Raw genomic sequence first — 13348 nt, 5'->3', positions numbered from 1 at the left:
TATATTTTTCATTTCTAGTATTGTTAGTGTAAATTCTAATTTTGTACACTATAGATATTTAAAAAATATTTTCCTTAATAAACTAAAACATTCAAATATTCTTATACTTAAATACTAGGTGAGAGTTTCTTTTTGAAAATTCAGAACTACTAAAAATTAAACACTTGCAATATTAAAATTTTATGAACAATTATTATTTCAAAAATAAAACTTGAATCATTTTAAATACATTTTTGTCATAATAAAATTTAAAATAGTCATTCAATAAAATTATAAATAAGTCATATGGTTTGATATAATTATGTACTTCCGAATTTCTTTCTTTGAGTTTCTTCTTTGTTGAATACTATAACATTAGAAGTCACTAACTGACCAACTATTTGCCTTGTCTATTTAAACATTTTAAAAAATTGTTTGATTCATAGAATTCTATGCTTACTCCATTCAAAAACAATATAATTTTTATTTGGTTTAGGACCTTTCTTTTCATAATCACATAATAAAATAATAAATGACTCAAGTTTTTCAGATATATTTTAAATAATATATTAGAATTAGATGAAGTTGGATAGGTGAATCTTACTCAACCTATTACATTTTTTCTCACACATTTACAAACTATCAAGTAGTATTTATAATAAATAGCCAATATAGATATTATAACAACCTGATAAAAGCAAAACTAACAATTTTACTATAAATTATATCAATAACTTTTTGTTGAACTTTTGTTTTTCCTGACGCTTTTGAAAACTACTGATTAATTGACTGATAAATGAATTTTCCTTTTCAAAAAGGGGCTGAAGTCAAAAACCAAAGCATTATTACTACTCAAAAACGTGATGACAGACAAAAAATAAAAAAAATATATAAAAAAAACCACACACCTTAGTAGAATCAATAAATTATCACTCCGTTCAGAATGAAAATTTCAAATCTATTTGGTATTAAAACAAGGAAATTCAGCCAATTGAACCAATAATTAATGTATTATTTTGTTATACTTACATTTAACACGTAACTAAGTATATAATATATAATCAAAAAACTCTTTTTTACACACCCGTAAGTACAGAAAAATACTGAAAAGAAAAGCAGTTTAATCACAAATCGCGACAACCACAGAAACAATCCTACAAGAGTGATTCTGTCAAGCACGTACACAAATATATACATACTATACACAATAGAGACCGTATACATCTTTCCCTCGTTCCACTTGAGCCGCATTATATAGTATATATTATAACGTGTCGAGACGTGCCGAGGGTCATCCACAGCAATCAATAATTACGACACCACAAAATGTTTTCCCTAGACTGTAAAACAAATATAATATAAGCATATATAATCACATTTTATATTTTAATTTCTTGTTAAAGTAGGAGGTAGGTGCTGTTTTAGGGTTTTATATGATCCTATTTTGAACTTTTACGGTAATATTATTAAAGTATTCTGCTGTTTTATATTTATTAAATTTTCATAAGATACTTGACTAATTTAGTTTTAGAATTCTATGTATAGTTTGAAATACTAACGCTGCACATAATATTACACATACTTTGCAACTTAGTTTGTACATAAAAGGTTCAAATAAATCTTTTTCGGGAAAGAGGGGGGTTAGTATAATTGTTGGTATTTAAAATGTTCAAAATGTAAGTACAATTTTAAACAAGAAGTTACACTGTTTTACTATAAAATTGTAAGTATACAATATTGTAAAATACCAACAGATAAAAACTAATACTTTTTCTCCTCAACAATCCTTCATTACTTGAAGAAATCCTTAATCAAAACGACCACTAATGTTTTTAAACTTTTCAAAAAGATAGACTAAGTAATAATTGAAGCCTTAATATTAATTTAAAAAAAAACACATAATTAAATTATTAATTAAACTACTAGCGTATTAGCTATTATTAGTTATTTTCTAGTTATTTAAAGTCGAAATAAAACATTTAACTGTTTAGGTTATAATAGTTATACTATACAATTAATATTACGTTATATTATTGAATAGATTTATGGTAGGTATAAATACCACTTTCTTTCACTCCCTAGTGGACACTCATGCCCCAGTCCCAGGTTACCTAGTTGTTACATAAAACTCCACATACGTTGTATTAATTTTATTAATAACTACATTTTTTTAGTTTATTTTGAATATATTATATATTACATTATAATTAGAATTAATAGCAACTGGATTAATTTCTTATATAATATAAAATAAACGAAAAATGAACCTATAATTAAATTTAAAAGAAAGAATTTTTTATATTAATGTATCTACGAACTATGGGTAGTTTATAAAATTGTATATGAACATAGGTACGTAGGTATCCCGTTTAATAATAACTACTTACTACTATACTGTCTACAAGTGGCTCCGAATCTATAACTAAAGAGAGGCGACCGCCTTGGCGCCTTCATTCCCTTTTCGATGTATGGGGATCTGTGTGTACTGTGTATCCAAATAACTGCTTATAATAAGTTATAACTTATAAATGTATAATTATGTTTACCAGGTCGTAGGAATAGGGATAAACAATTGGCCGACAAATAACATACACAGCGTACAATTTGTTTTGGTAAGTTATGTTTTATGTAATTATAACATATGTATGGTGCAAAAAGTGGTGGATAACAAGAAAAAAATTTTGCCCCCTCTCAATTTAATTTTAGTAATCTTAGTACCGCCTATAATGATTCATAATATAGATTATGCCTCTTTATATAAATTATATAAAATACACTATTATTATAATTATTGTTGTAATATCGTTATCGGCGAAACGATCAAAAATAATATTACGTATTAAATTTAAAATACAATTAAAGTTTTTACAATCGATACTCATATTATTATATTTTTATAATTTTTTATCTACCTTACTTATTGGAACATTTGGAATTATGGAATTAGACAAAAGAAACAAAATTATATTTTGAATTTTTAAAAAATAAATTTGGTTCTGCAGGTTGGGGTCTTAAAAATAAAACAACTAGGTATAATAGTAACTATTATTGCTATGGAATCTATATGTATTGATATTACAGACGTTTTCTTCAACAATTTTATTTTTATAATTTATTATTATGTTGTTTTATTACTTAATTATTATTTGTAAAATAATGTATCATGTTGACTATTTGCACAGTGGTGCACGTTTTTTGTGGCTGATATCGTACACTCCACATTGTCATCCGTCTTTTTAACTCGCGTTTGTCTTTAGTTAGAATACGGCGAATGCGCACCCATTTTTCCGTTTTCCAAAGTGGACCATGTACGCAATTCAGATCGGTAAGTACAATTAAAACTGAAATCTTAATATCTTATTGTTTTATTCAACCGCCGATAAAATTATTGCCATCGACTACCTACGCGAATATTCTATAGAAGCGATACGATAATCTCCCCACCTCAACGCGTGCAATAATTTGAAATAATTTGAAAAATCATCAACAACGGACGAGCGCGTCTACACTCTGCCTCAACTCTTTGTCGAATGTATTGCGTTATTATTGCATTTCGTCTACCACCGTCGATCCGTCGACTACGCCGCCCACTCGTACTTTTTTCTGCGATATTGTTCGTGCGCACAATGCATTTTTGTTCGTCCGCGTTGCTGTTTTTTCAAACAGTTATTATACTTTGGGTGCCACTAATGCGTTCTGAAAAAATGGCTTGTCCTCCTTTTACCGCGCGGGCGGTTACATTCGCGGTGTATCGTGCGTTCGTCGTGATTGTGCCAATTGATCGTCAATTGTCGGATTCGTCGTCAAACCGATACTCTTTACTCGCTGCGAAGTTTGTGAACCGACCCGACACAGTCCTATCTGTTTTCGCGTGTGTGCGTATAACCGGAGAAACATGTCGTTCCCCAAATCCGCCTAGTTGCTACGACGACCTGTGGTTCGAACGGTTTGATCGTCCCGACTCATTATAAAGGTCAGTGAACTCTGTGTTCCCGTTCCCGCCCACGGGTGCACGGCGGTTGTCATCAACGGCTCGACGCAATATCAGGTCAGACGGGGCTAGCGCCCGGCCGATGAACATATTTTTATTGTCATCGTTTTCTTAATTATTTATTTAATGACAAATCATTTTATTATTACAATTATATTGAAGCCTAACGCAGTTGCCACTTGCGTGTAAAAAGGCGAATATAGTTATTACCGACGAATCGTGGGTGCCAGGAGCGGACTGGCTTAGCGTGACACCGGGACAAATCCCGATAGACCATTATAATGATAGATTAAATGGCCCGATAATATTTTAGGAATTAAAATATAGTTTTTAATAATATATAACGCATAAATAAGTTTATAGCTTATCTGCTCGTGTGATTTTAAGTAACTTAATAATCAATAATATCATAATTAATAGTATTATGAAGTGATCAAGACGTGTATTCCGATAAACCAGAGGTTCTTAAAGTGTGAGGCGCGACCCTCCGGGGGGCCGCGAAAACTTTATAGGGGGGAGGGGCAAGAAAATTTAAAAATCATCATTGCATTGGTAGGACAGAAAAAAAATTGTGAAATGTCCGTAATAATAAAACAAGCCCACCCATCACATTAAAATTGGTCGATTAATTAAATAAATTTGTAATATTAATATCAATATTAGCCTATTTTTGTTGTTCGTTTTTTAATTTCTTGTTACTCTAAACATGACTATTAAGATTATTTTTATGAGAGGGGGGGCTCTGGTCTGGGGTTGAACAAAAGAGCTTAGCCTTTCGGGCTTGGCCTGAAAAGTTTGAGAACCTCTGCGATAAACTATTTTATATTTCGTTCAAACAAATTGTATACGAGCGAATAGCCTGTATAGGGATTTATTTATAAATTATAATTGTTATTGTTTATACTCGTAATAACTAAAAACCATGAGCGGAACTTGGAAATTTATTAGGAGGGAAATATATAGTCACATATCAATATATTATTGATAATGATTATATTACTTACTTCTAACTTATTCTAGGGGGTGGGGCAATAGCCTCCCCTCCCCAAGTTTATGCCTGTGCTAATAACAACGCCACCTCATACAGAGCGCTGATGCTTATCGCTGATAGCAAAACAGAATTATTTTAAAATTGTATAAATATTAAAGTTTATTTTTCAAACTATAATTTAATAATAATGTTTTTAGCAATACATTTTATGAGGGCATGCGGCAATGACCTTAGCGGTCACCGTCCAATATTCCAACTCCGAGTATTTGTATTTCCTACTATAAATAATAAATGTATGATCGATGATCGGGGTTTTGGGATTCTCCGCGAACTATGTTTGTGTGCAGGTGTATAGCGACGATAACGATTAATCAATCAGTTAATAATTAGTCAGTTGGAGTTGGATTACAGAGTAGATACTGTTGTGTAGTGCACTATTCCAGTACCTATTATTCAAGTGTTTTGTTTTGGCGATTAAAAATGAACGAAAAAAACTTATTTAGTATTTTTAATATACCAAAAAAAATTATTCAGTCATACTCGTATTGTACAGTTGTTACTATTGAAAATAAAAGTAACCTAGACGATCCTCCAAGTTTTTTGGAAACTATGAAAGTAAGTGAATTAAATTAGGTACTTATTTGTAGGGCTACAGCCCCTTAATATTTTATACTTATTTGCGCCAATACATGTATGTATTAATAAAGCGACGCGATAATTCTCAAGCCCGTTCGGATAACTACGTCTTTCGGTTCGAAACACGTTTGGGTATACTACATCTCTAGAAAAATAACACGTTTAGGTACATAGTGTACATATGATGTTACTATGATACATTATTTTCTAAATCCACGAAACAAAATTTTTTTTATTAAAATCATAGATTTTGCTTTGAATATAGATTTTGGTATTTTAAAAATATGTTTCGTCTAGCATTATACATACTTTTCCTGAATAATCTAACGTTGGAATGACTTTAATACTTTAACTGGGTAGTTATATAGTTCTTGGCGTATACATTTATTTGGCTTCACAATTTCACATTAAGATCAGTAGTTGCTTTTCGCTTTAAAAGTGACATCGCTGTTTACTTAGTGTTGACGTCCATAATAATTACAACGAATAAAACAATCTTATAAATATATTTCCGATTAAACATTTAAATATGAAACACTTTCTTTCACAGACCATCTCTTATAGACAGATAATCATTTTTATTTTTTTGAGATTGGCGATTAGCGTATGTACCTAACTATACACGAATGTGTTCTACATTTATAGGTAAAAATCATGCTATGTACCAAAACGTGCTGCGCCCGTCTTTCGGATGGCTGTGTACGAGTTGATTCCCGGGTATCTGTTTACCTACACTGATTCCCGGATCATAATAAATTTATTCAATATTTAGTCAAATATTCCTATATTATTTAGCCTATATTAGTGTAACCCAAGATACATCACGAAGAGGTTGGCTAACAAGTTTCTCAAAAATGTTGTTCTTTTTAGTTTTTTCATACTTTGAAATGCATTTAATTTTTATTTATTGTATTATATTATTATAATTTATTACTTACTAAAAAAATTTAGTAGTAAGGTAAAAATTTAAAACACCGTTTTTAAAAACTGATATCCGATAATGAGATTACCAGTATACTGTGCCACCTCTTCTCTGAAAAAATTTGCTCTTCTCAGTTTTTCATGGAATTTCTAGTTCCATTATTCCTGCATTTAATCTATGTATCCGACTGCACTTCTAACAGATCAGTCTATTGATACACAACAATAGGGAATCACCTCGCACATACCTATTAATGACCCGGGAATCAACTAATATATAAGGTAGGTTTCGGGTATCAACTCACTTACTGCGTTTCGGATTAGCATGTGTTCGGAATAACGAGACCCTACAGTTCCTACTGCAGCATCATTGATTAGTATTATACTATTATCATAATATAATTATAATTGTTATTATTCAAAGCTAGTAATGCATAAAAACAAAGGATATATGACATATTATTTTTCCTCGCTTGCCGAATTAATGTGGCCGTAACGACCAGTGATGCATATCACACGTCTAGCGATATTATTGTCTATGGTTCGGCGTCGTATTTGCGCCCTGTGACTGTTGATTGTTTGCGTTTTGTTAATTGTTATTCGAAGTGACTATTGGACAATGTATAGAGATAGTAAACAAACAATTTCAAAAATCTAGGTACCTGTTGCTTTGTGAAAATGTGCCATATTTTCCAAATTTCATTAAAATATTTTATAATACATCATCGATGCGTTCATTCGCAACTAAATTTTTACCTACTTTCAAACATTGAATTTCCCTATTATTTATCAAATACACCAGTTGCTTGTAATCATGTGTTAATAGTCGGGCGAGTCACGACACAAATTTGTCCACACGGAGCACTGCTAGAATAAAATGATAGCAAGTCCTTATTTTTATAGGTATAATAGGTATATCTTAAAATCTTAAATCGTAATATACTCACTATGAAATATAAGTCGACTAATATATAAGCACAGACTTCTATACTATCTGTGTATATAAGTTATAGTTTGTGATATACTTTTATACATGTGTATTTGTACACTTAGTCATGATGACATTGATAATAAAAATAGTATGAGTGCTTGACCAATGACCATTAAGTAACTTATATAGATATATAAGAGTGTAGACTTGTCTCTTGTGAGTGAGAAGTCTATCTAGTATTTCAGTTGACAATCGGTGTTTTGCTTTTAATTATTATTCATGATTTTTGATTTCTATTACTAATGTATGATTTTACTCATGTTTTGTTTATTACCTGCATAGTTAGAATTTTTAATTTAACTTTGTGCTCACACTCTGTTATATACATTAGTGTTATTCAGGATCAGGAAGAATGGTTAACAAAAATTCAAAAGTTTTGAAAATAGACAAGCAACGGTGCTATACAAATTCCAAACCCAAAATTTTAGGTATCAATGATTTTATCGAAAGAAATAGTAAGCTTTGTATACCTATTTGCAGTGTTTGTATGAGGAAAAAATTAGGAGTGCCCATCTATACTTCTTGAAAATAAGATGGACTTTGTAGCCATATGTCCATCACAATTAAAGTTTCTCTATTTGTGTAGGAAATATTGTATCCGACTTTATGCAAGCTTTGCATATATTATCATTTAAATAATGTATCAATATAGTATTATATAAGTCAGTCAAGTATGTAGCTACTATTTGAGAAGATAAGTTTTCTGAGTCTAGAACTCTAGACCAATTGTGAATTAATATTTGTTATTCGTTGGGTCTTAAGATAGGAATCAATTGTCACTTGTATGTGGACAGTTCCACTCATAATTTTGTTTATTATGAAACATGTGACTTTATGATAAACTTTTTTTTTTAATTCCTGTAATATCAACTTAAGAAGAGAATTTTTGTATTAATTGTCCTAGCCTTAGGTATTAAAATTAAACATTTTATATATTTTGAAAACATATTAAAAAGTTAATATGTTTACTTTAGAACTAATGAATATTGTTTTCCATTTATTTATTTGATAAATTATTAAAAGTTATTGAATATAAAATGTAAATAATATTTTTACATTTGTAGTCAAATTTTGATAATATATTTGTCTTAATCTATATAATGTGTTATTGTCGTGCTATCGTGTTTTTTGTTTTTAATATTAAGTTGACATGATAATGTTAAGTCTCCTATTTCATGGATTTGTACTCATATATGTAAATTGTTTTCTAGTATAATTAAAAATATCTAATTGAAATTATTTATTTTTTTAGTAAAGAAAACAATTAGAGTGGGGTCTGATTATCAGGCTGATATTCCGGAGCTGTTGTCACACACAAGTACATACTGCCATGAATATATTGTTATTTTATACATACCATATCGTTATTGTTATTTTATTATTTACAGAAAACAAGTGTAACCAGCGACGAAAATCATTATTAGTATGGTTACCAACCAAAAACATTGTAGATGTTGAATGTAATATTAATTCTTTTTTTTTTTTATTTTAAGAAAATATATTTGTAATTTATTTCTTACAGTAAATGACTACATATATTTTGCAAAAAAAAAACATGGCTATGATATTGAACAATCTTTGGGTTTGCTCTTATGGAATAATTACAACTTCGATAAATCTATTCAAGATTTACCAGTATTTTCACAAGTTCTAAATTGGTCGATAATTGACAAAAATAATTTTGAGGTCGCCTTCCAACAATTTGGAAAAAACTTTTTAGAAATTAAAAAAATAGTAATTTAAATATAATTAAAGTTATTTATTTAATTCTCACATTTTTTTAAATTAATTTTTTAGCTACCTGATAAATCGTTGAAAACTATAATTGGTTATTATTATCTACGAAAAAAAAAGAAAATTGCTTGGTATGTTATTGAAGTTCATAAATTGAATAACCTAACCGAACCATTTTGTGAAAATAGATTTGTCAATGAACAATCCAGTTCAGCTATGTCTACGCTCAATAATAAGGTAAATATAAGATTAATTATTAATTCAAAATTATCATACAATATAATTCAATAATTGTTATAAGTGATTAGTTAAATTAGATTCTATACTATAAATATAAGTATAAGATATTCATAGTTTATTTGTTTAGTATATATAATAGTAGAATATTATTTTCAATTTAATAAATTTAAATTAAATGTATACAATTATACAGTTGTAAGACTATTTAAAATTTAAATTGTTTATCTTTATTATTATTATTATTTTAACATTTAATAGGATATATATAATGTGGCACTCGATGGGAAATTTTAGGCTATTTATATGTTAGTGTTTATTTATTATTTATGTATTATTATTTTATATAAGTACATTTTTTAAGAGTCATATTGGACTTCAGTATAGATGAATTAAATGAAGATAAGAGTTAGTTGTTTAGTGTTTTTAGTGTGATTTAAACATTATAACCTTTTATTCAAAACGATACGTAGGAGTTTAATTGATGGTTATAGTGAAATTTATTGTTACATTTGAATAGAGATTATTTCTTTCTCTTCTGGAAAAAGTTCATTCGAGAGGATTTTTTGTCATTCATCTTAATTTTCCAGTTTTTCCAAGACTCAAGACTTTAATTAAATCTTTTTAAAAAGTTTTTAAATTTTTAACCTAACCTACAGTTTTATTTATTTTTAATTTTAAATTGTATGACAAAAATCTGCCTTATTATTAAGCAAATATTGCAATTTCATCAACAAATGTGACGAGGAGAGTTTAATCTAATGTAGGTATATCTGCATTGTAGATATTATAGAGAATATAGATGATAGGTAACTATACTAAATAATTTCATTTTTAATATTTATTTATTTATTTTTTGTTTTTGACATTCTGAAGTACTGAATAATACCAGTTAGTGAGATAAGTATTTAAAATAGAAGCTTGTTGCGATTAAAAGCCTAAGATATAATATTATGTAGAGAAATTTATTGTGATCAAATTTTTTTAGTTTAGATAAACAATGAAATTGTATCTATGACTATATGGATTTGACATTTAATGAAACAATTCAGATGGAATTCACGTTTTGATTTTGGTTATATATTATGCCGATTTAGTGATCATAATAATAAAAGCTGAATAACTGAATGCCTTCATTTAGAAGGGAAATAAGAAAAAAGGATCATAGAACTATAGATATAATTGAGGAACAGAATTTATTTTTAAATAAATATTTTTATTTGTTTGTCATCTGGTCAAGTCTAGTTGCTTTTTTTAGCTGAATCTTGTTAATTTCTTACACAATTTTGACAGGAGAAATCGGTTTGTTTAGAAGAGACATAGGTAAAGTTGAAGACAACAATGAATCTCAATAAATTGGCATGATATGATGTAGGATTTAAGGTTGGATGGTAAGAGAAAATTGAGGAATTTAAATTGATAAAGTCACTGTTATAGAATAGATAATTTAATAATAAACAAAATTAAAATTACTCATTCACATTTAACAAATGACTGACAACAAGTGTATTTTGTTTCTAAAGAGTATTTTATTGATCTACTTTATAAGTTATTCAATATAGATATTCAATAATATTGATGAGAGTGGAAAACCTAATTTATAAGTGGAAATAAGTCTTTTCCATTTATAGCTGTTTATTTTTCTAGTACTCTTTTATACTTAGTTGCATGAAAAAAATTATTTAATAAATCGACCATGGACCATAATTTATGTTTAAAGGATCATTAGCTCAGTATTGATTTATTAAATAAGTAGTAACTGTTCATGCACTGGTGTTATTATAGCTGATAAATATTATATTATTCTTTCATCTCTGTGATTATTGTTTTATATCTAGAAAGTACCTTTACATTGTAATTTTTTAAATGTCTTTTCTAAATCTTTGAACACAATACACATTCCTTTCCGAATTTATCATTTTTTTTACTACTTATGTTAGTTTCTCAAATAAAAATAACTTATATTATCAAATTGAAATAATAAATATTCAAATTATCTTGCAATGCTTTACATTTTTTAGTAAAATAATATACATGAAATAAATTAATCAAGTACATATTTTAATATTGAGCTTTATAGTTAAACTTTTATTGAAAACTGCTGTACAATTGTAGATTAAATATTTCATTAAAGAATTTCACTCTACATCAACGTTTGTTATGGGTACATATTTTTAAAAATATTTTCAATTTTTGTGTTTTGGAACAAATTTTTATATAATAACTGTACATAAAATTATAAAATAAAATTAAAACATTTGAGTGTATTTGTAATATCCAAAATTTATAATTTTATTTATTTAGATTTATGATTGATGAAAAACCATTTACTGCATGTAATTGCTTATAAAAATATGAACATGTATTAAATACAAACACAAGTTTTGCCTAAATATGACGTCACGAAACAGTACATTTTACTGTAACACCCTCATAATTAATATTAATTGTATTATTGATATATAATGATATGTTTTCATCTAAACATAAGTGCATTTTTATTTTCATGTATTTCAAGGATCCACAACCACTATGCCCATTTTGTGGATTTTCTTATATTAGCTTTCATCAAACCCAAGATGCAATGTGTGAACAATGTTTTACATATTTCAGGTATGAAATTAATTGTGAATACTTAAAATAGTATATTGTTGATTATTAATTATTATTAATATTTTTAAATTACATATTGGTGATTTGATTTATTTTACACAATCAGTAAGATCAATGAACGTAATAGACCATATTTATATCTACCATGTCCAGACGATATTCATTTGAAATTTGCTCATTTATCACCACAAGAAATGTTAGATAATCAAAATTATCTTCAGTCTATTGCGTCTATATCGAATGGTCAAGGAGAAACTGATTTATTAGCAATAAACAATGAGGTTGTATTATTAAAATAAATAATTAAACCTATGTGATATATAACTTTGTTATTCTTAATGACAGATACAGTCCAACAATCAAGCTATAATGACCAGAAGTTTATACAAGAAGCTTATATTAGATAAAACTGATTATAGAAACCGTGAACCCATGAAGAATTGCATTTTTCCTTCTTGTACTAATAATAGATGTTTGCGTGCAATTCAAGATACATTTAAGGGAAGATTAACCATAATAAGAACAAATTTTAAGAAATTATGAAGAAATACATATAAAATTATTATTAATTAAAAAAATAAATTGTACTGAAATATAAAGTAATTGTTGTACCATTATACATATTTTATAAACTGTAACAAAATTGTTTAATACCTAATCTTTGAATACAATTTCAATAGCAATGATTATTATTTATTAGGTTAATGCCTTTTATTTAGAAGTAAAAATAAATTAGTAGAATATAGGTACCTAGTATAATAAAACATACCTAAAAAATTAAAATTTATATATTTTTGTATGTATGATTTAAGTATTTTACGCATATTCAACATTTATGACTGAAACCATTTAAATTATTTAGATAATTGTGAACTTTTTTATTAAGTTTATTTACTATATTTGGAAATTGTTGATGCATTTCAATCATACTACTTATGATATAAAACCAAATTATGAAATCATTCTTGAAATATACTAGGTGATTCTTTTATTTAAATAACAAAGATTATTTTAAAATCTATTAATGTTTTTGAAAACATTTTTCTGAATGACATATATTTACTACATTTGAATGTATTAAAATAATAATGGAAAAATCAATACCACGAGGGCTGTTTAAAAAAGTAATGATAATAGCGGTTCTGATGGAATTTTTGTAATAAAATGTGGTAAATTTGCAAATAATCATGTAGCTCTGAGGTTTTCAAGCTATACATTACTTGTTATTATCGTGGGAGCCCCTATCTGCAATAAA

At 27.7% G+C, this 13348-nt stretch overlaps 1 protein-coding gene across 1 annotated transcript; it reads left to right on the top strand.

Moving 5' to 3' along the window:
* Positions 1–3285: 3285 nt before the first annotated feature.
* Positions 3286–12636, top strand: LOC113558233 (REST corepressor spr-1-like). The gene is made up of 8 exons (XM_026963721.1): positions 3286–3304; positions 8762–8827; positions 8898–8969; positions 9032–9243; positions 9307–9480; positions 11999–12093; positions 12200–12374; positions 12439–12636. The coding sequence occupies exons 1-8, from the start codon at positions 3286–3288 to the stop codon at positions 12634–12636; spliced, it is 1011 nt and encodes a 336-aa protein (XP_026819522.1).
* Positions 12637–13348: the final 712 nt, after the last annotated feature.

This window comes from Rhopalosiphum maidis, chromosome 3, assembly GCF_003676215.2.
Source record: "Rhopalosiphum maidis isolate BTI-1 chromosome 3, ASM367621v3, whole genome shotgun sequence".
Lineage (NCBI taxonomy): Eukaryota > Metazoa > Arthropoda > Insecta > Hemiptera > Aphididae > Rhopalosiphum > Rhopalosiphum maidis.
This window is presented reverse-complemented; position numbering and strand designations above follow the sequence as displayed.

Coding starts and splice junctions, on each gene's coding strand:
- LOC113558233 (XM_026963721.1), top strand. Junction 8,970..9,031: donor AAACATTGTAGATGTTGAAT/GTAATATTAATT, acceptor TATTTCTTACAG/TAAATGACTACATATATTTT. Junction 12,094..12,199: donor CAATGTTTTACATATTTCAG/GTATGAAATTAA, acceptor TTACACAATCAG/TAAGATCAATGAACGTAATA.